We start from the raw sequence: 26,647 nt of genomic DNA, 5'->3' as shown, positions 1-26,647 counted from the left end.
AAATTTCATCAACCATTCCTTTGCCCAACTGGCCAATCGATCCAGATCCTGCTGTAATCTTTCACAACCATCAGCAAACTTGCCAAATTTGCCCTGTATGTTCACATCCAAATTTCTATAGCCCATTGTGACAATTTGAGGGAGAAGGGTAAATCGGAGGTGTTGGTATTACAGTTGAGCAAATGGGAACTATGGAGCCATGAGGGAGGAGTTGGTCAAAGTTGACTGGAAAAATACCCTAGTAGGGATGACAGTGGAACAACAATGGCAGATATTTCTGGGTATAAAACAGAAGGTGTAGGATCAGTTCATTCCAAAGACGAAGAAAGATTCCAACGGGTGTAAGGGGAGACCATGGCTGACAAGGGAAGTCAGGGAGAGTATAAAAATAAAAGAGAAGAAATATAACATAGCAAAGATGAACGGGAGGCCAGAGGATTGGGTAACTTTTAAAGAGCAACAGAAGATACCTAAAAAAGCAATACGGGGAGAATAGATGAGATACGAAGGTAAGCTTGCCAAGAATATAAAGGAGGGTAGCAAAAGTTCTTTAGGTATGCGAAGAGGATAAAACTAGTTAAGGCCAAAGTTGGACCCTTGAAGACTGAAAAGGGTGAATTTATTATGGGTAACAAGGAAATGGCAGACAAGTTGAACACGTACTTTGGATCTGTCTTCACTAACAAAGACACAAACAATCTCCCAGGTGTACTAGTGACCAGAGGAACTGAAGGAAATCACATTTGGCAGGAAATGGGTAGACTGATGGGACTGAAGGCTGATAAATCCCCAGGGCCGGATGGTCTGCATCCCAGGGTACTTAAGGAAGTGGGTCTAGAAATCGTGGACGCATTGGTGATAATTTTCCAATTTTCTATAGATTCAGGATCAGTTCCTCTGGATTGGAGGTTAGCTAATGTCCCACTTTTTAAGATGGGTGGCAGAGAGAAAACAGGGAATTATAGATGAGTTAGCCTGATATCCGTGGTGAGGAAGAGTCAACAATAAAAGATTAAATAGCGGCACATTTGGATAGCAGTAGCAGGATCAGTCTGAGCCAGCATGGACTTACAAAGGGGAAATCATGCTTGACTAATCTTCTGGATTTTTTTTGAGGATGTAACCAGGAAAATGGACAAGGGAGAGCCAGTGGATGTAGTGGTACCTGGACTTTCAGAAAACATTTGACAAGGTCCCACGTAGGAGACTAGTGGGCAAAATTAGAGCACATGGTATTGGGGTTAGGGTGCTGACATGGATAGAAAATTGGTTGGCAGACAGGAAACAAAAGGTAGGAGTTAACAGGTCACTTTGAGAATGGCTGGCAGTGACTAGTGGGGTACCGCAAGTTTTGGTGTTGGGACCGCTGCAATTTACAATATATTTTAATGATTTGGATGAAGGGATTAAAAGTAACATTCGCAAATTTGCAGATGTCACAAAGCTGGGTGGCAGTGTGAGGTGGATGCTACGCGGATGCAGGGTGACTTGGACAGGTTGGGGGAGTGGACAGATGCATGACAGGTGCAATTTAATGTGTATAAATGTGAGGTTATCCACTTTGGTGGCAAAAATATGAAGGCAGATTATTATCTAAATGGTGTCATGTTGGGAAAAGGGGAAGCACAACAGGATCTGGGGGGACATCAGTCAATGAAAGTAAGCATGCAGGTACAGCAGGCAGTGAAGAAAGCGAATGGCATGTTGGCCTTCATAACAAGAGGAGTTGAGTATAGGAGCAACGAGGTCCTTCTGCAGTTGTACAGGGCCCTAGTGAGACCACACCTAGAGTATTGAGTGAAGTTTTGGTCCCCCAATTTGAGGAAGGACATTCTTGCCATTGAGGGAGTGCAGCATAGGTTTACAAGGTTAATTCCCAGGATGGAGGTACTGTATCATATTGATAGATTGGAGTGGCTGGGCTTGTATACTCTGGAATTTAGAAGGATGAGGGGGATCTTATTGGAACATATAAGATTATTAAGGGTTTGGACACGCTGGAGGCAGAAAACACGTTACCAAAGTTGGGGGATTCCAGAACCAGGGGCCATAGTTTAAGAATAAGCGGTAAGCCATTTAGAACGGAGATGAGGAAAAACCTCTTCACACAGAGGTTCTCTGCCTCATAGTGCGATGGAGGCTGGTTCTCTGGATGCTTTCAAGAGAGTTAGATAGAGCTCTTCAAGCTCAAGAGGGATAGTGGAGTTAAGGGATACGGAGAGAAGGCAGGAATGGGGTACTAATCGTGAATAATCAGCCATGATCACATTGAATGGCGGTGCTGGCTCAAAGGGCCGAACGGCCTACTCCTGCACCTATTGTCTATTATCTACTTGACAGTATGAGGTTTTACCACAAGATTAAATTATTAATTTTAGCAATGTTTGGTTGAAATTTTGATTCACCTATGATATAAACATCAAACAGACATTTGAGTCTGGCATTAATGCTAATGGCAAAGATGGGGTCGAGATGTGATAAAAAAAAACTGACATTGCGTGTAGGCGTCAAAAGGTGCAATATTAAAAAAAATCAGTAGGAAACCATGTGTACGGCTGACTAACCTACCTTAAATGCTGCTAAATTCCAATAATGAAATGATTTAAGCAAACGACCTTCTGCATAATGACAAATGCATTCACTTAAAATCAAATCTTTTGAATGTACTCAGACATGGGAGAGTGACATTTGGCTTCTTCCACCAGTCTACGGGATTAAAGAAATGTGTACTATTCAACGACAAAAGAAGCTTTTATTAAAATGTCTACTTGCCATGTGTATTGATCTAAAAGGCAGGTGAACTAAACCTCTCAATTATTTTTTTATAATAAATGCGTAATCATTGTATCAAGCTTTCCTCCCACCTTGCGTATTCTTGGGGAGTGATGGGGGCGGGGTGGTGGAAATAAATTAACGCCATCAGGGACTGTTAAAGCCTGCAGTATGAACTATTTCACAGCCAGAGTCTGCATTACAAGCCCACTGAAAGAAGCATTATTTGCGCACATTTTATGCCGCTATAAATAAAGCTTTCAAAAGCAACATTAAACCATTTCCTGTTTACAGTAAAACTGGTTATGATTCCCTTCGTGATCTAAATCCGATTTCACAGACAGGGTAAAAAAAAAAATCACGGTTTTTGTGATTTAAAGTGTCTGCACTACCGAGTATTGTATTTCACACTACCAGACAATTAATCACGTTTAAATATTAAGAATGGAATTAAATCCGCTTCCCCATTTCTTACTCATAATTACAATAAAACCGTACGTCCAATTAGGAACAGATTTAATTTGAATCACTTTCCCTTCCTTCCCCCAAACACAACCCCACCACAACGTCTCAGCCATCCAACACTTAAAAGGAAATGGTTGACGAGTTCGTTTCTTCCTTTCGTTACACGAGCATCATGTCATTATGGGATTATTGGTTTCACTGGAATTATTTGTCAAAGGGATTCGGACAGCCCATATACAATGCTGCTTTACCTCGAAGCGACTAAAAGCATAAAGCCATTTTAGTTTAGTGCAGACGCGGCACCACCACCGTGCCTCACAAAGATGCAGCATTACGAGAAGCTGGTCGAATCATATATCACTAACTTCATTAAAAAAAAACTCCAACCAGTTATTTCAAGATAAACCTTAAACATCTCTTGAACTGCGTGTTTTTTAAAACAGATATCTAATCAACAAAGACAGCTTTAAACCGATCTACCTCTTCACTGCAGTCACTGCAGTAGTCATTAGACAGTTATCCGTGCAAATGTTTACTCCACAATCACGAGAATCTCCCCTTAAATCGCTGGGAAATGTAGCAACGCAAGACGTTAGGGAAATACAAAGAAAAAAGAAAGACGAGCTGTCGAAACATTAAACAATGTAAAAATCGCTCCCCCACCCCCTGTAATATGTAGATATGCGCCGTTCAACATAGGAGTAGATGAGGCTCACACACGCCTCCTGGTTCAGCTATGTCCCAACCGCACAACATACAATATCCGATTGCCACCGCGGGCCTCCGCTCGCTCTTTCCCATTAAAACATCACATCGCTCTCGGCCTTTACCTTCGTGAAGGGACGTGTGAAGAAACGCGCTGAAAGAAAACCCTCCGGGCTTGCAAAAACAAACAGCACACGCTGCAGTCCCACCAGAAAACGCGCTACAGACGGTACCGCCTATTTTGCCAACATATAATATTATTTTTTTTAAAAGGAGAGAAATTATAAACGGCGAGACCTTTGATAAGGTTCCATCTCCGGGACGGCCTTTGACTTTCCGCGGGCCCAACGTTCCTTCCGGTTGGACGCAGCCCCTCACGTGACCCACAAACCCAATACTTTTGTTACGGGCTCTCCGATTGGCCGATTATCGCACGTCAACCCGGCCCTCTCACCGATTTACCATTTTTAAAGCGTCTCGTGCAAAAAAACCCCAACCTTCCATTCTCCGGGATACGCCACGGTTAATTTTTGATGCTAAAAACAACTTTGCATCCCTTGTGAGGTAAAGAACAATGGTGGGGAGCCGCGACTCCCAGCATTCACCGGACGTGATGGATCATTTGTGACGTAATGTCTCCGAAGAGACTGGAAAGTTCTAGAAAAGGGAGGAAAAAAAGGAGGCTCTGCGGCGATGGAGAGAATACCGAGCAGTTGGCTCGCTTAAAAAAAGTCGCGTTTGTTTTAAACACAGGTTGGTTCGGTGGTCGAATTGGTAGGAGTGGTACATTTTAAAAAAAAAACACGGCTGGTTTAAGCAAAGCATGAATCATCAAATGTTGGTTTTGATTCGTGGTCATGTGTGTAGATGGTGGTGGGGGATTAGCACGCAGTTGGGATTAAATGCGGGCCCGGCGCTTTGTGCTGTGCTGATGTAAATGGTGGGGGTGTTGGAGGAATGTGCGCGCCGGCGGGAGGTGGAGGGGAAGCGTGTGCGCGTGCGCGCCGGCGGCTGTCCGCCAGCAAACGCTGAAGCCAGGAGGTAGTGACTGCGCAAGCGCGGTAGGCGATCGGCTGAGCCGTGTGTATCCGTGGAGGGGGGGGGGGATGGGGCGATTGTCGCAGCGCGCGCAGGCGCAGCATCAACGGCAGGAACAGGAGGCGCTGATGGGGGGAGGGGGACGGAGTTGGCGGCGGCACGCGCATGCGCATGCGTGGCCTGGAGATTATTCTGGCGCCGAGTGGTTTGACATGTAGTTGGGGGGGGAGGGGAAGGTGATAAAGCGTGGAGAGATGGTAGACTGTTTGGAGAGATGCTTGCTGTTCAATTGAGTAGGGAGGTCACACGAGGGAGGGAACAAAAAAAAACATTAGATGAATTATTTATGAAACGTTATTGTGTGGCGCTGCCGCTGAGGGGAGGGGAAGCCTGGCGGCCAGATGTCTGCGATGGTAGAGCGCATGCCCTTCCCTGGGAGTGTTGCAGGCAGTGGGCGGACTGCCTGGACAGAGAGAAAGTGCAGACAATTGCGAGGTTAAACAAGGTTAACCAGATTGCTGTGGTCATTAAAATGTTGGCAGAATTGAGGTAATGTTTTCCAATCGCAAAACATTTCCTTGCTATGGTTTCCTATTTTAAAAAAAAAACCCTAATATCATCCACAGGGGAAATGTAATTATTTTGACTTGGGGAGCTCCAAAAATAGTTTATTTAGAATGTGCTCTTCCTGTATGCACAAGTAGGCTATAGCTATTAAATATGTTTTCCCTGTATGGTTCCATATAGTTTAATAAAATTGTTTTAATATTAACAATGCGGCTTGTGATTTTTTTATTATTGACATTGACGTTGGTTTCAGACTGCTGATCTTTTGATCAGCTTATTTTTTTAATACCTTGCCAATCTTTACAATATATTTGGAAATGGACAAAATCAAATTGAAATGTGATTGAAACTTGTGCCTTTGTTTACAATCTTCCTTCACTTGCTGTTCTGTTAAATTCATTTTGAGTGCAAACACCATTTTGAATGGATTGGTCAGATGCAGTCAATGCTTTATTAAAATAGTTATTAAAACGCAAAAGAGATTCCAAAAATATTTCATAGGTAGGCAAACAGGAAGTGGTCTGAAAGAGCACAGGTGTGATCGAGTCTAGACCAAAATGGTATACAAAGGCAAAAGGCATGGGAAAGCTATTCAGAACATAAGATATTAGCAGCAGGACTCGAGCCTGCCCTGCATTCAATACGATGATGGCTTATCTATTCTGGCCTCACCTCGTCCTCTATGCCAGTTCCACATACCCCTCAATTTGTCAGGCTTCCAAATATTTATTTATCTCCAGCTTAAAGATATTTTTGTACATCTCGGGGTGTTAACAGACTGGTTCCTTAATTTAATGTTATGTTTACTTGTTCATCATTCTCTGAGCGAGAACATCACAAAATCTACCATGGCAAGTCTCCTTGGGATCTAGTAAGCTTGAATAAGGCCACTCCTCAGTCTTCCAAGTCTTCCAACAATTTTCAATCAATCAATTTTATTTGCATAGCACATTTAAAGTGACCAAAGTGCTGTACATCAGTGAAGGTACTAATGTGCTACGTACAATGGTACACAGACCTGACAATACACACATAAACTGTTTACAGCCTCAAACTGATTAGCCTCTCTTTTTATGACAACCCTTATCACATGAATTAGCCTGGTGAATCGCATGACTGCGCAAATGGTGCAGAGGTAGAGTTGCTGCCTTCCAGCGTTAGAGGCATGGGTTTGCTTCTAACTACAGGTGCTGTCTATGGGGTTTGTACGTTCTCCCTGTGACTGGGTTTTCTCCTGGTGCTCTGATTTCCTCTCGCCTTCCAAAGGCATGCAGATTTCTAGGTCAATGTAAATAACTTTCTGTAAATGGTCCCTAGTGTGTAGGATAGAACAAATGGATGGGTGATGCAGGTCATCGTGAACCCGATGGGCCAAAGGGTCTGTTTCCACACTGTATCCATAAACTAAACTATCTGGTATAGCCAACCATGTATAATTAATAAATCACCCTAATTTTAAACTATCCTAATTGCAATAAACGTGAATGTGTTGTTTGCTATCATCGGAGTGTGGCGGCGCCTAACGGCAGCGGCTTGACTGCAGTCCGTCTGTCTTTTTTTTTTGTCCCTTTAGATGTATGTTTTTTGGTTTTAATTTTTATTATTTTTTAGCTGTGTATATGTGGGGGGTGGGGAAACCGTTTAATCTCTTCCCTGTACGGGGACCCGACTTTTTCCCTGTCGGGTCTCCGGTGTCGTTGGGCCTAACATCGTGGAGCCGGCGGCGGCCTCCAACCTGGGGCTCCAGTCGCAGAGCCTGCGGACTCGCCATCGCGGAGCTGGCCGACTTCGGAGCGGGGAAAGCTGTGGTGACGCGCGGCTGCAACCCAACTTCGGAGCTTCAGAGGCTCCGGCCGTAGGCCCGGTGGACAGGAACATCGGAAGGTCCCTGGTGGGTGACCGCTTTTCGGAGCACCCGCAACGGCAACTTCTCCCGCCGGAATCGCGGGGTTTAAATGACTCGGAGCTGGCCTAACATCGCCCGGCGCGGCTTAAATGGCCGCAGGACTTACCATCGCCCACCGGGGCTTTAACATCTGCCTTCCATCACAGTGAGGAGGTGTTGGAGATTCACTGTGATGGATGTTTGTGTAAATTGTGTTTTACGTGTGTGTCTTGGTTTTTTCGTAATGTCATGACTGCTGGAATTAAATTTCATTCAAGCCTTGTCTGAATGACAATAAAAGGCATTCTATTCTATTCTATTTAACTATTTGTTAGATCTGCCTTCTGGGTGCACCAGGGCCCTTGGAACCCTCTAAACTTGACTTATTTGCATTCTCTGTTTAGAAAATCTGCCGTTTGATTCCTTTTGCTTGTCCATGACCTCATCCCCCACAGTAAAAACCATTTGCAAGGTTTTCACCCAGATACTCAATCTATATTTTTTGTTGAAGCACTATGTCCTCGAAACAGCATGCCCTTCCACCTATTTTGATTCATTCGCAAAATTCTTTCATTTTGTCCCTTGCTTCAGGCTGTTGAGGGGGCCAAGATACAATCCATTGGGTACTCCACTAGTTACATCCCACCAGTCTGACAATTATTCATTTATACCAACTCTGTTCACTATTTGGCAGTTAATTTTTAATCCTTGCCAATGCAATTCCTCCAACACTCTGGTCTCTTCTATGTGACACCTTGTTAAATGCCTTTTGGAAATCTACATACATTCGCTGGCACCCCTTTCCTGTAACATCCTCAGAATTCAAGCAAGTTTTGTTGATTAGGTTTAATTACATAGAATTTTCCTACATGGTTCATTATTTCCCCTTTTTAATTATTGACTTTATATGTACTGGAGTAGAAAAAGATGCCGAACCCTCAGGAAGGGAAGATATTGGTTGGGATTCTGCATGGGATAAATTTAGATTCTGGAAATGCCAGAAAACACTGAAACTGGAGAAATCATGATGTTTGAATGGATGTATCCTAAATTGTTGAAGGAAGTATGGAAGGAATTACCAGAGGCCTTGCCCATAATATGGCTGACGTCTGTTGTTTGATGTTGCCGGAAGAATAGAAAATTGCAAGTACACCCTTATTCAAAAGAGAATGATGATACACTGTAACTGCAGACCAGTCATTCTCACCAATGTTGCAGAACTTTGTAGAAATAACTGGGAGTGGTGTTAGAACTGGAACAGGAATATTGATCAAAGAAAGCCAAGATTGATTTGTGAAAGGCAAATTGCACCTGTGGAGATAATTCTTTTTTTGAGGTAATGGAATTGAGGTTGGTGTGGTATTTGTGGCTTTCCAATAGCATTTATTAATGTGCCACAAGATTGTAGATGCTGCAGCAGCACGTATGGGAACACTGGTTCAGTGACAAGGGTTGGTGGTTGTGAAGTGAAGCTTTCCTCATTGGAAGGAAGTGAAGTTCCAGTGATTTGTACAAGGACCATTATTATGGTTAATGACTTGCATTTGCTTGTACAAGGGATGCTTTTCAAATCTGCAGATGCAATGAAGAGGTCTGATCGTTCTTGGAACACGAGATCAACGAGTTCCTTGCCTTTCTCCAAAAAATATTAATTCCTTAGATTGAGAAATAATTTAAGGAATACCAAATAATGTGAATACCAAATAATCTAGAATCAGTCAGTGAATGATAAGCCATATGTTAAATTGGACTTTACATTTAGTCTAGTCGGGAATTGTGAAGGGTATTTTCACATTTTAGTCACTTTGTAAATGCCATGCAGGTTTTGTGAAAATTCATAGTACTGTAAGATTCAAAGATTTTGTTTGAGTAAAGATGTGAACAAAAATCGGTAAACGAGCTAAATCGTGAATTGGATTTTCCATCTTGTGTTGGTTAATTTTGCAGGTTTTTCGAGGAAATCTTAGTTACTGCCCACTACCCACCAACTGATGTGGTTCTAGTCCTGGTGAGCATCGGGTATTTCAATTGACAGAAAACTCAAAAGCTTTGATTAGATTAGAACACAAAATGCTGGAGGAACTCTTAAGTCAGCCAGTATCCGTGGAGGGAATGGACAAAGTCTGAAGTACCCTGGCCTGAAACGTGGCCAAAAAGAACTGTAGATGCTGGTTTAAACCGAAGATAGACTCAAAAAGCTGGAGTAACTCAGCAGGTCAGACAGCATCTCTGAACAAAGAGAATAGGTGACATTTTGGGCTGAGATCCTTCAGGAATTTTTTTTTTTATTGCACACTATGCATAATCTTTATCTTCCTATTTATGTTCTGCAATTTTAGTTTCTCTTAAACTGGGACTTTGGTTAATTTATTCATTTAATTTTAGAAAGTGTGGTGATACTGGCAAGGCAAGATTATTGTCCAAACATTGATTATCCTGTAGAATGTGTCAGGCTGCTGTATTAAACAGCAGAGTGAAGGTATTTCTAGTACTTAAAAGGACGCAAAGTGCTGGAGTAACACAGCATCTCTGGAGAACATGGCTCCATTCATGTTCTGAGCATATGCTACCTGACCTGCTGAGTTACTCCAACGCATTGTATCCTTTTGTGTATTAACCAGTGCCTGCAGTTCTTTGTTTTTATATTTTAGTGCTATTTGCTTTATTGATACAAATTTGAAAACAGGCCCATCAAGTCCACAACAACCAGTGATAACAACATTCTCTAGGCACTCACCCCCTCATCTTCACCATGGACCTCCAGTCACTCTACACCTCCATCCCCCACCAGGATGGCCTCAAAGCCCTCCGGTTCTTCCTCGACCAGAGGAGCAACCTATACCCAGCCACTGACACTCTTCTCCGCCTAGCGGAGCTGGTCCTTGCACTCAATAACTTCACCTTTGACTCCTCCCATTTCCTCCAAACACAAGGCGTAGCTATGGGCACACGCATGGGCCCCAGCTACACCTGCCTCTTTGTCGGGTACGTCGAACATTCCTTGTTCAATACGTACCAGGGCCCCATCCCCGACCTCTACCACCGTTACATCGACGACTGCTTTGGGGCAACCTCCTGCACCCACACACAACTGACTGACTTCATCCACTTCACCACCAACTTCCATCCGGCACTGAAATACACCTGGACTATTTCTGGCACTTCCCTACCATTCCTTGACCTCACTATCTCCATCGCAGGTGATAGACTTCTGACCGACATCCACTACAAACCCACTGACTCCCATGGCTATCTGGACTACACTTCTTCCCACCCTGCCTCCTGTAAGGACTCCATCCCTTACTCCCAATTCCTCCACCTACGCCGCATTTGTTCCCAGGATGAGGCGTTCCACACCAGGACATCTGAAATGTCCTCATTCTTCAGGGAACGGGGATTCCCCTCCTCCACCATAGATGAGGCTCGCACCAGGGTCTCTTCCATACCCCGCAACACTGTTCTCTCTCCCCATCCCCGCAATCGCAACAAGGGCAGAGTCCCCCTAGTCCTCACCTTTCACCCCACCAGCCGTCACGTACAACAAGTATTCCTCCGTCAGTTTCGCCACCTCCAACGTGACCCCACCACTCGCCACATCTTCCCATTTCCCCCCCATGTCTGCCTTCTGTATAATGGACTGGGTGATATCCACAACTTTCTGAAATTTCTTGCGGTCTTGGGCAGAGCTGTTGCCAAACCACCAAACTTGGATGCAACTGGTAGTATGCTTTCCTGAGGAGACTAAAAGGAAGTTTGGTGTATCTCCAACAACTCGCACTGGCTTCTGCAGAATCTGGTAAGACTTATTGGACACATGCATCTATAGAAGTTGGAAAGAGTTGTTGAAGACATGCCAAACTTACTTAGTCTCCAGTGGATGTGTTGATGTACTGTTTTTGGCTGTTCCTTCGATGTGGTTAGTCCAGGATAGTTTGGTAATATTTATACCTAGGAACCTGAAGGCCTCGACCATTTCCACTCAGCACCATTGATGCTGAGTGGAGCATGTACTCCACTATGCTTCCTGAAATCAATAACTAGCTCGTCCATCTTGCTGACATTGAGGGGGACGGTTTTTGTCTTGATACTGTTACTGGGTTCTCTATCTCCCTGCACTCTGTTGGCAATTGGTTGAGATCTGGCTCTCTGGTGGTGTCATCTGCGAACTAGTTAGTGGAGTTAGCATAGAATTGGGCTGCAGAATCTTTTTTTTCAGATGTTGCATGGTGCAGCAACTGTGTGTCTTTTATTTATTAATCAAGCTGGTTGCTTTGTCCTGAATGTGTTTGTGTTTCACAGATCCAGGCAGGTGGAACGTATTTAGTTTTGCTACATTTTGTGCTTATTGAAAAATTGAAAAGACTTTTGGGTGTTAAGAGGATGACTATTTTGCCTCGGATAACTTAGACTTTGACCTGTTCTTGTAACCATACTCATTATGTGGTGAGGGCATTTTTGTTTGTAGTGGGATGCTTTTAGATTGTAATGCCGTTGGTTGTAAAGAGTAGGTGGTTGGACTTTTTTTAAGGATGGTACTGCTTGACATTTTTGTAACATGAATATCGCTTGCCACTTATTAGCCCATGCCTAATGCTGCTGGATCCTGCTGCAAGCAGGCATATATTGCTTTAGTCGCTCAGGAGTTGCAAATGTAATATTCTGGTAACATCCCCACTTCTGGCTTTATGATGGAAGCAATCTGGTAACATCCCCACTTCTGGCTTTATGATGGAAGCAATCTGGTAACATCCCCACTCTGGCTTTATGATGGAAGCAAAATTATAGAAGCAAGAGAAGAACTTTTGGGTGATATTCTACAAGTAAAATTATTGATTTCCAAGAATCCTAACTATCTTTTATAAGGTTTCACTTCAACAATTAGAGAGTTTATTGTAAAAGTCTACCGACTTAAATTTTACCACTGTTTCTTGATGTTGAGGAAGGTCACCCTCTGGAATTTGGCTGTATGTTTTCTACGCCAAGGCTAGGATCAGGTCTGGACCCAACTACAGTGCCCTCCATAATGTTTGGGACAAAGACCCATCATTTATTTATTTGCCTCTACTCCACAATTTGAGATTTGGAAAAGGGTCTTGTGGAAAGATGAGACGAAGATTAACATATCAGAGTGATGGCAAGAGCAAAGTATGAAGGCGAGAAGGAACTGCCCAAGATCCAAAGCATACCACCTCGAAGCACGGTGGTGGGGGTGTTATGGCCAGGGCATGTATGGCTGCTGAAGGTACTGGCTGGAATAATCTTATAATAATAATAATAATAATAATCTTATTTATATAGCACATTTTTAGTCAACTTGCATTGACCCCAAAGTGCTTCACATAATTACATTACATTTACACACAGGCAAAGGTGGGTGAAGTGTCTTGCCCCAAGGACACAACGACAGTATGCACTGCAAGCGGGATTCGAACCGGCTACCTTCCGGTCGCCAGCCGAACACTTAGCCCATTGTGCCATCTGTCGTTACTTATCTTCATTGATGATACAACTGATGATGATAGTAGCATAATGAATTCTGAAGTGTATAGACACGTCCCATTTGCTCAAGTTCAAACAAATTTGAGGAAGGACATTCTTGCTATTGAGGGAGTGCAGCGTAGGTTTACAAGGTTAATTCCCGATATGGCGGGACTGTCGTGCTGAGAGAATGGAGCTTGTATACTCTGGAGTTTAGAAGGATGGGAGGGATTGTTATTGAAACATATAAGATTGTTAAGGGTTTGGACACGCTAGAGGCAGGAAACATGTTCCCGATGTTGGGGTCCAGAACCAGGGGCCACAGTTTAAGAATAAGGGGCACGCCATTTAGAACGGAGACGAGGAAACACTTGTTCTCACAGAGTTGTGAGTCTGGAATTCTCTGCCTCCGAGGGCGGTGGAGGCCGGTTCTCTGGATACTTTCAAGAGAGGGCTAGATAGGGCTCTTAAAAATAGTGGAGTCAGTGGATATGGGGAGAAGGCAGGAATGGGGTACTGATTGGGGATGATCAGCCATGAACACAGCGGTGCTGGCTCAAAGGGCCAAATGGCCTACTCCTGCACCTATTGTCTAATGCCTCAAAGCTCATTGGCCGGTGGTTCATTCTACAGCAAGACAATGGTCCCAAACATACTGCTGAAGCAACAAAGGAGTTTTTCAAAGCTAAAAAACTGGTCAATTCTTGAGTGGCCAAGTCAATCACTTTATCTGAACCCAACTGAGCATGCCGTTTTATATGCTGAAGAGAAAAATGAAAGGGACTAGCCCCCAAAACAAGCATAAGCTAAAGATGGCTGCAATACAGGCCTGGCAGAGCATCACTAGAGAAGACACCCAGCAACTGGTGATGTCCATGAATCACAGACTTCAAGCAGTCATTGCATGCAAAGGATATGCAACAAAATACTAAACATGACTACTTTTATTTACATGACATTGCTGTGTCCCAAACATTATAGTGCCCTGAAATCGGGGGATTAAGCATTATGTATAAACACTGCTGTAATTTCTACATGGTGAAACCAAAATGTATAAAAATGGCCTTATTAAAATCTGATAATGTGCACTTTAACCACATGTGTGTGTGTTTTTTTTTTCCTATTACAAATCTCAAATTGTGGAGTACAGGGGCAAATAAATAAATGATGGGCCTTTGTCCCAAACATTATGGAGGGCTCTGTAGATGGTGTGCTTTTCCAATCGGAGATTACTGGTTGTGTTACCTTTTTGACACTGCACTAGGAAGGTCGCACATGTAAACCTTTAATAATGTTGTGCACTATCTTGACTTGCGTTTAAGGGAGGGGGATTAAAACATTCTGAAGACATTGCCAGGATTCAAGGGATTGAGTTACAGGGCAAGGTTGGGCAGGCTTGGACTTTATTCCTTGGAACATAGGAAGCTGTGGGGTGATCCTATAGAGGAATATACATCCATGAGAGGAATGCATAGGGTGAATGCAGTCTTTTACCCCAGATAGGGGAATCAAGAATCAGAGGACATGGGTTTAAGATGAGATGGGAAATATTTAATAGGAACCTGGGGGACAACTTTCTCAGAGGATGGTGGATATACGGAATGAGCTGCCAGAGTAAGTCGTCGAGGCAGGTACAATAATAACATTTAAAAAGACAGGTTCATGGATAGGAAAGGTTTAGAGGAATATAGGCGAGACCTGGGCAAATGGGATTAGCTTGGATGGGGCATCTTGGTTGTTGTGGACGAGTTGGGCTGAAGGGCCTATATCTATGGCTATTGTACCATTTTAGACTTTAGACATTCAGTGTGGAAACAGGACTTTTGACCCACTGAGTCCATACGACCAACCTTCACCCCCCCCCCCCCCCCCCCCCCCCCCCCCCCCCACACTAATACTGTCCTGTACACTAGTGACAATGTACAGAAGCCAATTCACCTACAAACCTTTGTGTCTTTGTTATGTGGAAGGAAACCGGAGCACCTGGAGCCAACCCATGGTCACAGGGAGAACATACATACTCTGTACAGCCAGCACCCAAAGTCAGGATCAAACCTGGGTCTCTGGCACTGTAAGGCAGCAACTCTACTGCTGCACCACTGTGGATTACAAATTTAGTATAACTACAAGGCATTTTGAGGTTTCAATCTGAAGAAATATTTCCCTGTTTCAAATTTAGCATTACTGCATTTTGTGCAAATTATATAGACTATAACCTAGTGATCTATCTATCGGGTTCTTTGATTCACATCTCCTCGAATACCCGACGTGGTACAGTGAATTTTTTACATATTCCGGTAGAGATTTACCACATGATTTCAAAAATCCCCTCATCTGAAAATTTGTTTCATTATTACCCGGGTTTTTTTTTAAACAAAAATTGGTAACCAATCAGAGATCTTTTTTGAAGTTAACGAGCTGAAGCGAGCTGGATGACGTCACATTGCCTGTGTTCCTCACGGCCAGCTGCGTGGAGTTTTCAACGCGTAGAAACTGCGAGTTATGAACCCCCCGCCTAACGCGCACTCAGCCGGCCGTCCACAGCGCCCTGCCCTCTTTCCTCCCCCCCCGGCTCTGGATTGAAGCCGGTGAACACGCAGTAATTTGGTTGAATTTCCGAGGCCTCAGAGGTGCCGAGGCCCGCCGCCCGTTCGCAGTTGGCCCAGTCTGCGCCGCCCGCCGCTCGCCGAGTTCAAGTCTGCCCTCTCTCTCCCCCCCCCCCTCCCCATTACCCTCTCTCCCTCTTTCTCCCCCCCCCTCCCCCCCCTTGCGAGTGCATTCTGCCGCGAGCGCTAGAGTGCCCCTTCCTCCCGGAGTATCCCGTCCTGCCTTGCGAGTGCATTGTGACATCACTGGGTTTTTTTTTTCTGAAATGGGTGATTTTTGGACTCTTTTTAAAACTTTAAACGATTATTACGTTCAGAAATATAGGTGCGAATGCGACGGGAAGGTGTTTATCACCTCGAAAGAAAAAATATGAGTAGGATATGTGAAAATGGGAAGGCTGTGGCCTAGCGTTTGGAAGAAGATAGGGAAAATAGATTGACAAAACACAAAAAAGCATAAGTTTTATTATTATAGAGATGCTGATATGCATTTGCTGTTTTGCAGAAGGATGCTTTTTCCCCCCATTTATTCACGATAGTTATTGCCAGTAGGGCTAGTATTTACAGGTGATCCCTAATCATCCTTTAAGTGGGTGAACTGCCACTGTAAGCCAATGCAGCCCTTTATTCCATTGTATGTTCAATGTCAGTTTAACGAAAGCTACATTTTACGATTCCATGCGTTTGTGTAAATTGTGGTATTTGTGGTACCCTAGTAAATGTGTAACAGAGCTAAGACAAACAGCACAGGAACTTGCCCTTTGTCCCAACTCATCCATGCTGACCAAGATGCCCCATCTAAGTTAGTCCCATTTTAGAAAGTACTGAAATATTCAGGTCGGGTAGCATTTGTGAAGATAAAGTATCTACAGTTCTTCTTATTGAATAGACAATTCTGCCAATTTGATCAACTGGTGACGGGTTTTAAAAATATTTTGGAGCCATGTTTTTAAAAATTAACCATAAAAGGACACCGTGCTGGAGTAACTTGGCGGATCAGGCAGCATGTCTGGAAAACATGGATAGGTGATATTTTGGGTTGGGCTCCTTCAGATCATTGCGGACCAATAGCCCATAGTGGTTAATTAAATATTAGGCTAATACAGCAGTATTTATTTGGATTTTTTATTTTCTTTACCAATTAAACGTTACGTGATTGTTTACGGCAGCCATGCTACACAAGCTGTTTTAATAAAAAGCTAGAAACCAGCTTCTATTGTCAATGTTGCTAAACCTCTTCTGTAGTTAATGTTATATGCTAGAATCTTGAGTAAAACACAAATTCCTGGAAGAACTCAGTGGGTCAGACAGCATCCGTAGAGGAAAATGTACAGGTGATGCTACTGACTTTGATGTTTTGGATCGGCATTATTGTTGGTCCACCTTTTTGCACGTGACCAACATTAGGGTTTGGGAATAGGTTGAACAAAAATCTTCCTTATTATAATGGAATCCTAATTTTGAAATACTTCATTGAAGAAAGGCTTATTTCTAATTCTAAATTCTACTCTTATGACCTGATGATCTGTGCTACTTGGTATCCAGAGCTTACTGGCCTCTTCTTGATGGTCCTTCTACTGGTCTTTCTACTTTCAGTGAATCCCAAACCTTTGTTATAGAAACATAGAAAACAGGTGCAGGAGTAGGCCATACGGCCCTTCGAGCCTGCACCGCCATTCAATATGATCATGGGGTTGTGGTGTTTGTATTAATTAGTTCAATGTGGCTTATGTAAAGGAGAGGCTATAACCCTTCACTCACGTGGAAGGATGCAACAATCATCTCAACAAAAGAGTTATGCTTGACAGCGATCTGCCACCAGTGCGACGTGGCTTCCTTCAATTTAAACAACTATCTGAGCCACAATTTATGATAACTATTTCCTTAATCTAAAGATGCGTCCATAACAGCTCGGAAGGACGAGCTTGTAGATCACAAAATTTCACATATTTCTGACTGAACATATATTTCTGTTAATTGAGTAGGTCAAAATAATCAAATTTCCATCTAGAAATACCTCCCTCAGTGACTGTAGTGGGTTTAGGTGGATCACTTCACAACAGGTAGCAAATGATGGACAATAACATTTTAAGACTTTAGACCTTAGGGACACAGCATGGTAACAGGCTCTTCGGCCCACCGAGTCTGCGCCGGCCAGTGATCACCCCGTACACTAACATCATCCTACATACTAGGGACAATTTGTACTGAGGGCTAATTAATCTACAGAGGGCTAAAACCTATGCAGTCATAGGGAGAACATACAAACTCTGTACAGACAGCACCAGTGGTCCGGATCGAACACTGGTCTCTGGCACTGTAAGGGAGCAACTCTACTGCTGCGCAATATTAAAAAATGCTAAGTACTGATCTGGTATATAAATTGTTTTGACAAAGCATGTGTATCGGCTGCAATTTTTGATCTGATTTAACGGTTTGAAAGTTATTAACAATAGATTTGCACTAGTTTAAAAGGCCGTGGTAGAGGATTAAGGTGTCATTTGAGTTATTTTTGTCAGCAGAGCCATTGGTAGTGTCTTGCTGTTTTTGATGTTGTAAATTTAATTTGCTTAAGATGACAACCATTACCCCACCACAATCAGTCACCCGAATCACCACCTATTCATGTTCTACATAGATCATGCCTGACCCGCTGAGTTACTCCAGTGATATCTTTTTTTTTGGTAAATGAATTTACTAGCTTCTGAATTCTTTCAGCTTTCTTCTGTGAGAAATTGAGAACTTTTCTGGGTCACCTTTTTTATCCCTTTGTTAAAATGTACTGATTACTGTCTCATTCAGAGGAATGTCTCGTGGTGTAGGGAGGAGTATGGATTGCCCAATAGATGAGCTCAGCACAGCACATTATTTCAAACCAACTAATCGATTCCTGCCAATTGCTCAATGCAGTACTCGCTGCACCACTATTAGCCTGATGTTTACTGCCTTTGGGAATAGAATAGCTTTAAGAAAAATCTTCCTAACTATAATGGAATCTGAATTTTGAAAGACCATTGAAGGAAGGCTTATTATATCGGCTGTGCTACATAATTAAAACTAAATAGGTGGATCTATTACAAGAGAACATTTATTCTGGTGGGGTGAAACTTTGCAACTGTTGCTATAAAGCAGAATAAAATTCTGTGCACATGTAATAGGAGGCTTTCCATCTGTAGTGTGGAAGCACAAGAAGGGGGGGGGGTGTTAGTTTATTTATTTAAAATAGGACCACATAAAAAAAAATAGAATTAGAATGTTTAGGCTTGCAGTATGAGAAACATTTTATTATATACATTTTGTTTGCACACAAATACCAAGATAAGATCAGTTCGGGAAATTAGCAGCTCCTTCTAGCTACAAGATTAGCTAAAGTCCTGGCTGAAGTCCAAAACCAGGCTCCTTGGGTGGTTCCAACAACGAAGTTAAACCTCCAGCAGGCTCGCAAGAAAATCGTCCATTCCTATAGATGGTAAAAAGTAATGAAGCATTTTGTTTAAATACAACAAAAATTATAAATCGCAATTCTCCAGCCATGTTATCTGCTAGCATTTAGTTTCACCTAGTATAGACACTCAATCCTTTAAACTCTTAAAGTTGAAGTGGCTAAGTGCATTGTTTCTGAGCTCTAACTGGTATACCAACTACATACTTTACAGTATGCACCTAACCGTAGGTCCTGATAGTTAACAGGTGTGGTGCACAGAATTTTATTCACAAATGCTTTTGGGTTGGCACAGTGGTTGGGTTTCTGCCTTGCAACTCCACAGACCCGGGTTTGATCCTGACTACAGGTGCTGTCTGTACGGAGTTTGTATGTTCTCCCAGTGACCGCGTGGGTTTTCTCTGGGCGCTCTGATTTCCTCCCACACACCAAAGATGTACAGGTTTTTAGACTAACTGGCTATGGTAAAATTGTAACTTGTCCCTAGTGTGTAGGAATAGTGTTAAAGTTTATAGGGTGATCGCAGGTCGGTGCGCCAAAAGGCCCGTTTCCACTATCTCAAAAATCTAAAGCTTAATCAAAGACCTAAGTGACTGGTGAAGAGAAGTTGAGTAGTAGGATATACTTTATTACGATATGGGCAACAGCTTTGAAAGAACCAGTTTACAGCAAGTGGGCGATAGGAACCTTGACTTCAGAACTTTGGAACGGTCAAGTACCCAAGACCTGTGAACATTTCAGCAACACACGAATATGGTAACATTGTCTCGATGAAGAAGTCTTGTTGGTTTGTCAGAAAACACATCAAGGTTTTGATAACCTCTGGTTCTAATCCTCCTCTTGGCAAATGTCTGGAACACAGGGAGTGATTTGTGGTTAAGTGGGCAGAGAAGGTATGATTCATTCCCTGGTCAATTAAGCCTTCTAGTTGCATTGCTGAAAATGACAGATTGCTATTGTGCTCCATTTTTGTTGAAACAATGTTTGCTTCAGATTCTAGTGTGAATCTTATTTTCCTGTCAGTAACCTTGTATTTGGCACTGGTTGGCGGCTTCTGACATTGAACTAATTTGGTCAGCTAACCAACGGTACGCAGCTGAGCTCCAGGAGTGAAAAGACACAGAGCTTGAAATAACATTTTGCCCCACCCAAAATGTGCTGATTTTACACTAGAGTTTCGTCTAAAGTAGGTGAAATGTCAAGGTAAATGGAGTGGAAAAGTATAAGTTCTGATATGGGAAAATTAACTTATCCTTGACTTTTTACACAGTCTGCATAATCCTAATCACATGCCATCTCATTCCTGGGCAGCACCACTAACCATTCCAATGGTAATTATGAAGGTGCATTGACTAACTCTGGTGGCAATACTTGTCAATAAGTCACTACTTTCGATTTGTGTACATTTTATACAGGGGGTGGGGAAGAAAAATTATAAATTCCCTGCAACTCATTAGAAAACTAAGAGCCCATCTTGCTTGCATTGCTTGACACAAAGTTTAAAAATGCTGACAATTTGCTTCACAGCAATCATTCCAGAAAAGTTGTAGGCATGCACCCATCATAGAGGGAGGGCATTAATGCCCTTTATTTACTCCCTAACTGGAAATAGCTACTTGTAGTAACTGTACATGAAACAAATTGTTTGACTGCAAGCATCAATTGATCAATTAGCAGCTGCAGCAAGCAACATTTCAGTGTTCATTTAACTAATAAACTTTGTTTACAGCTTACGAGCAGACTTTAGTGTTGCATGCTAACTGGGATTCCGCAAGCCCAAAGGATGCACTTGCTGCAGATAAAGTTTAAGGATTGGTGACATTGCTTGATATTATTATATTTTTTAAAACTAGGAACTAATTTACCAAGGTACACATCATTTCTCTCAGGTGCAGGGGATGGAGGCATGTGCAACTATCATCAGCCAAGAGGATAGATTCCACAACTGGTTTGGTAATTGAATGGCAGTGTGGAAATTGTTGTCTCAAAAAAAGAAGATGAGCCTTTCAGCTTTGATGCAAGTGTTCTACGCTTCAATATAAAAACATGCTAATAATTCATGTTTGGGACAGCATTATTATTATTATTAATTATTTGTATACTTAATATTATTTGTAATAGAAACTTTCAATAGATAAAGGGTATTTTTTTTCGGGATACAGCAGCTAGTTTTACAGGGCTTGTCAAATGCTTCAAAAATCCTTATAACTATAAGAGAGCTCTCAAAAGTCTCTGATCGAGGTGCAAGTGCGCATGTGTGCGTTGTGCGTACACTGAGCTACCACAATCTTATCGAAAAAAAACGACATGGGAACGGGAAAATGTTTTACATATTCCAGTAGATTTACCCCCCTGGAGTCCGAAATCGGGTTATCTGAAAATTTTGTGCTTTATTTCTTGAGATAATAAAAATTTTCACAAATCCGATAAAACTTTGAAATCAAAACGCCTGTTTTTTGCTGATGTGACAATGGATCAGCCTGCCTGCCGTCTGCTCGCACTGCGACAGACGTCAGCATCACCAGACACCCTGATGTCCTCCCACCCCTTCCTCCTTCCCCCCATTATACAAAAGTTGCCCTGTCGACTGAAGACCAAAGATCATACATAGCTAAAGACTGCGGCGCACGCAGCAAGTGAAGAACGAGCAAGTCTGGCTCTGTACTAGAGCTCTCGGGTCTGGTCTGTTGATGCCAATAAACCTTTGGAGAAAAAAAATCCCTGCTGACTTCTTGCTCGTGCTGCAAATGACGTCACCCCCTCCTAACCCTGACCACTTGAGATAATAAAAATTTTCACAAATCCCCGAACCACCCCCCCCCCCCCCCCCCCAGCCCTGTCTCGGGGTCCTGCCTGCAGCCTGGGGAGCGAGGTTTGGGAACCACCCCCGCCCTCCCCTCTGACGACGCACCCCCACCCCTCAAACCCCCCCCCCCCCCCCCCCCCCCCCCTCTGCCCCCTCAAGCTCCATCTGGGAACCCCCTCCCCTCTGACGACCCCCCCCCCTCCTCTGTGTCCCTCCCTCTCTGTCTCGCTCCCTCTGCCACCCCCCTGTGTCCCCTCTGTGTCCCTCTATGTCCCTCTCTCTCTCCCTCTCTCTCTCTTTGCCCCCCCCCCCCCTCTCTATCCGCACCTGCGAGTTGGGGGTTAGGCGTGAATGGATAGGGCAGGGGGATGGGGTAAAAGGAGTGAATGAATAATATTAATATAATAACAATGGGGGTGGTTAGTGTGTGTGATGGGTTGGTTAGGGTGTGTGTGACGCTGCAGGCCGCCCCCTACCCCGCAACCGCACGTTGAGGGGACGGGACCCAACGGGTCACACTTGTTCTACTAACTTTTAAATGGCTCTAATTCACGATCGAAATTACGTTACAACCAATTCTGGCCATATAAATATTGTTCCCTGATCGATAATTGTATTATGTCCAATTAGCATTATGGAAGAACTCCTGGACGGAAATGTTTATTTCCATTAAACAATGTGGATCTTTAACATTCACTATCAAACAAGGCCATTAAGGTTCAGGCATTGGTTCCATGCAAAACTGAGACTGAGATTAATACTCATTAGAACAATTGAGACAATGGGTAGAGGGTTGAGTTGGAAGATCAGCATCTTTTCTAAAATGCACAGTGGGCTCGAAGGGCCAAATGGCCTAGCCCCCTGTGTAGGTACACACGACAATAAACTAAAGTTAGTTTTTTAAATATTAGCATAATTTTATTAGGCCTCCAGCTCTTTTTTGGAAAGTGTTCCTTTTTTTGAAAGATTAACAAGAAAATGATGAAAATTAAGTCCAAACAAAGTACATGGATTACAGTGTCCAACTGCTCATTCACCCAGTTTCAATGGAGAAAAATCAATCATAAAATGTAGTTCTGTACACACTCAAGACTGGATGTCAACCACCACTGACAGCAAGACACCATACATCCATCTATGGTGCACATGAAGGTCACAACCTTGTTTGCTAATGCTAAATCACAGGTTCCCAAAGCTGGGCAGCTGGTCTAACTATAAAAGCAATGTAGGAACAAAGCACAATCAAGATTCCTAATAAATATATACAAAATGAATGTTACTTGAAGGATTAGCTTCATGTGCTTAACATTTCCTACGAGTCCAGTAACGAGTAATTTAGTTCGACTTTTAAGGACATTTTAAAATCCTACGATTACTTGCTAAAGTACACCTCATTTTCAATTTATCCAAAGTTTGAAATTTACATATTTTTAAGCATTGCATTTTGGAGTATAACTTAAGAATTACATTTACCTTGGGCCAGGTTTAGGAATCTTGCCTGCCTTTAATTCATCAATTATTTCCTCCATGTCTTTTGGTGTTAGATCCTCCTATAAAGCAAATATATTATCCATCAGCAATTGTACACCATCAGTTACCAGGAAGAAAACATTTTACTATAAATTGTACATTTTTTGTTTCATGGAAAAGACCGAACAGTTGGTGTGGTGCAAAGGCTGAAAATAAGAAACTACTGTGATCAGTGTACATTTGTACATTAAATGAAAATAATGCAAGAGTACTACTACTGAATGCCCAATTTATCATATTCCATGCAGCAAGCATAAAACAATCAAGTATTACATCTAGTTATCATGTTTGTGAAACATAGGTCCTTGTGAGAAGTTTGTTGTAATTTCCCTAAACTGTACTTTGTGGTTTAATGGTTAGCATTGTTAAGTCAGAAGGTCCAAATCCGAGGGTTAAGGGTTCAAGTTCCACTGCACTTCAGAACCGAAATATAGGCTGGATGGATTCTGTCTAGCGTGATGTTAAACCATTTCTTCTATTCTCTCAAGAAATCAAATGACTGCCTAGATGTTGACTTTTATGTCTTGGCTTTTATATGGCTTAGGAACAGAATGAGCGATAATAGTTGATGGATACTATATTTAGTTCATTAGAGCAATGTCTTAGATGAATATTTCATCCATGTTTACTCAGAACGTTGTAGTTAAAATTTCAGGGAAAGGAATGAAGAAATCTTTCAATAGTGAAATTTAAGAAGGTATTGTATATCTCAGCAGATATAAAGATGGATAAATCTCCAGAACTGGATGAAATGTACCCAAGCTGTTATGCAAGGCAAGCAAAGAGATTGCTGGGGTCTTGAGATTTCACAGGTAAGGGCAGCATACATCTCTAATAATAATAATTTTTTAAAGCAGTGGGGATAAGCCAAGAAATTGTGAGTTTAACATCAGTGTAGGAAAATTATTGGGAGACAAAATAAGAAACGTTTGAAAAGGCAGGGACTACAGACATTCTCACATTATATATGTATATGTGAGATCCTGTTTGTTATACTGTATTATCTTTTTCCAAGAGGTAATAAAATGCATTGATGAGGGCAGTGCCGTTTTCATGCTCTCACAGAGACGATCGATTCAGGACAAGTTAGGAGACAATCAAATATTGGCATAATAGAAGGCGGAGGGTGAAGCCGGATGTTTTTCACTGCTGGAAGCCTACAACCGGTAGTGTACCACAGGGCTCAGTGCGAGGCCCTTACTGTTTATTATGCACATTAATAATATGGATATGAACCTTGTACTTTAGGAATATAAGATTGACGTTTAGGGGATATGTATTCCAATTTCTTCCTTTAATACAGAATAGTGGTTTGTTTGGATTTACACAGTCGAATTAATATCCATCATCTTCACATTTATATCATCACACATGAAGATTTAAAATATTGAAAAATATTTAAGACTTACATAATAATTGTCATTAATTTGAACCATTGGTGCATTCACGCATGCACCCAGACACTCCACCTCTGTGACGGTAAAAAGCTTATCAGGTGTTGTTTCTCCAATTGCAATACCTAAAAATGAAAATAAGCTAAGTCATTCTGCATCAAAACCACATTTTGTTTGGGATCCATCAGAACCAATTTAGAATACTTTTCAAAACTAAAATTCAGTTTATTTCGGAATATCATCTTCCATTCAAGGCACTACTTATTAAATGTAAACTGCAAAATAAAATCACGAAATGCTCATTTCTGATTCTTTGGTATATTGAACATTATTTTGAAATGTTACTGTTTTACACATGACATTGAATGACAGGCGTTTTAGATCTCATAACATATTTTATTAAAAAAAGTAAATTATAAGGTGTGCTGTATGAACTAGAAATTAGGATATCTAGCTTTCCCTTGAAAGTCATAATCTTGCCAATGTTAATATTTTTTAGGAAAGTCTTGTCAATTGAGACAGGAATTTTCTAATGAGGTGGGAATAAACTTAGAACTGAAGGGGGTGGCCTTGTTAGAAACGGGAAGCTTGGTCACTGACTCCAGGATTCTGCTACAAATTGCAAGAATGTAAAGAATTGTAGGTTGTTATTTATAGCCGAGGAATGATTAACCTGATTATAATTCTTGAGCTGCAGCCATGAGTTACGGTCAGTCACTTGCAAGAGATGCAATGTACTTCCACAGCTGTTTGCATTCTGGCTATAGAGCATGAAGTTTTTGATTTGAACCGTGACTGCTTTGGGGTACCTTTCAGCTGGGGTAGTATCACAACACTGAGTTTAAGTTATAGTTGTGGGAAACCTTTGAAATAGGACTATTGACAAGTGTTAATTTTTTTTCGGGGGGGGGACGATTTTGATTATATTTAACTCTCTGAATTATACACGTGCATTTGCTCAGTAGTTAGATGGACATCCATCTCACTTCAGGGGCCTCTGACAGTTTCAGGTGTTAAAAGCTCCAGGAACAAGACAGAACAGAAAAACAAACCTTTCTTTCCCGGATTAAAATCTGCTGTCAAATAATTGAATTGATCCATATGGCCCCATGTGGCACAAAAGTTATGTAATGAGCAAGAGCCGAGTTAAATAATTGACACAGACAGTTTGAGGGTTTTTAAATGGTAAGTTTTTTTCAGCTTCAAAATTAGTCATTCATAGATTTCCTGTCTCTCATAATTCGGAACAAAACTTTACTCATTTGTTAAATAATATTACAAAATGACTAGATAATTAGCATGTCACTATCCAAATTATTTTTTATATGGAGAGAATAAGTGTCCCGGACGAATCCTGCTTATAAATCATAGGCTCTTACTGAACAAAAATCCTAAGTTTATATCTTCATTTATGCGCATTTTTTTTTCATGAATCATGCTTAACTCATCAATTTGCTAATACTGAATTAAGACCATGTTTATTGGTTGATGCTTGCTGATTAAAGTGACAGATGAAACTTCATGTTGCACAATGTAAAATATTATATTTTGATAGGAGAAACGAAGAGGGCACAATTCTAAAAGTACAAGAACCAAAAAGAAATCAAGGAGTGTATGATTGTTGATAGCAGCAGGACAGACAGTTGTTCCAGAACAATACATGCTACCCAAGTACAGAGATCTACCCTAATGTGCAAATGCTTTTTAATAAACAACATTAATCTGTCTAACTTTTATTTAGGATTATTGATTTTTGATGTCAAATAATATTTCTGGAAGTCAACCCACTACACAATGGGCATTTTTATAAATTAAATAAAATCCAACAGACCAGACAAAAATCTATTTTGGCACATATTAATAATCCTAATTTGGTTGTTTATCCCGTTGGTGTTTGTGCAAATCAATTGTTATCACATACAAGATAAAACACTTTATGCACTTCACTGATATTCAAAA

General features: G+C 41.9%; 3 protein-coding genes across 9 annotated transcripts in view; 1 reads left to right on the top strand and 2 right to left on the bottom strand.

Annotated features, from left to right (window-relative positions):
- ankrd12 (ankyrin repeat domain 12) overlaps positions 1–4,376 on the bottom strand; it is a 169,297-nt gene extending 164,921 nt beyond the window's left edge. For 3 of the 4 annotated variants that reach the window (XM_055633932.1, XM_055633934.1, XM_055633935.1), the window contains exon 1: positions 4,068–4,233. The gene's annotated coding sequence lies outside the window, so the exon portion shown is untranslated. The other variant, XM_055633933.1, reaches the window with a different exon arrangement.
- A 13-nt stretch (positions 4,377–4,389) lies between these two features.
- The window catches only part of LOC129696236 (acetyl-coenzyme A synthetase, cytoplasmic-like), a 109,620-nt gene continuing 87,362 nt past the window's right edge, over positions 4,390–26,647 (top strand). For 3 of the 4 annotated variants that reach the window (XM_055633941.1, XM_055633938.1, XM_055633940.1), the window contains exons 1-2: positions 4,390–4,695; positions 24,008–24,106. The gene's annotated coding sequence lies outside the window, so the exon portion shown is untranslated. The remainder of the gene's footprint in view (positions 4,696–24,007; positions 24,107–26,647) is intronic. The other variant, XM_055633939.1, reaches the window with a different exon arrangement.
- Positions 18,780–26,647, bottom strand: part of ndufv2 (NADH:ubiquinone oxidoreductase core subunit V2) — a 35,993-nt gene continuing 28,125 nt past the window's right edge. The window contains exons 6-8 of the mRNA XM_055633942.1: positions 24,704–24,813; positions 23,238–23,314; positions 18,780–18,976 (exon numbers count right to left, since the gene is read on the bottom strand). Coding sequence (XP_055489917.1) covers positions 18,883–18,976; positions 23,238–23,314; positions 24,704–24,813 — 281 coding nt within the window. The 3' untranslated portion in view covers positions 18,780–18,882. The remainder of the gene's footprint in view (positions 18,977–23,237; positions 23,315–24,703; positions 24,814–26,647) is intronic.

Source organism: Leucoraja erinacea, chromosome 4 (assembly GCF_028641065.1).
Source record: "Leucoraja erinacea ecotype New England chromosome 4, Leri_hhj_1, whole genome shotgun sequence".
Classification (NCBI taxonomy): Eukaryota; Metazoa; Chordata; class Chondrichthyes; order Rajiformes; family Rajidae; genus Leucoraja; species Leucoraja erinaceus.
The sequence above is the reverse complement of the archived record's forward strand: the minus strand, read 5'-3'. Positions and strand labels throughout refer to the sequence as shown.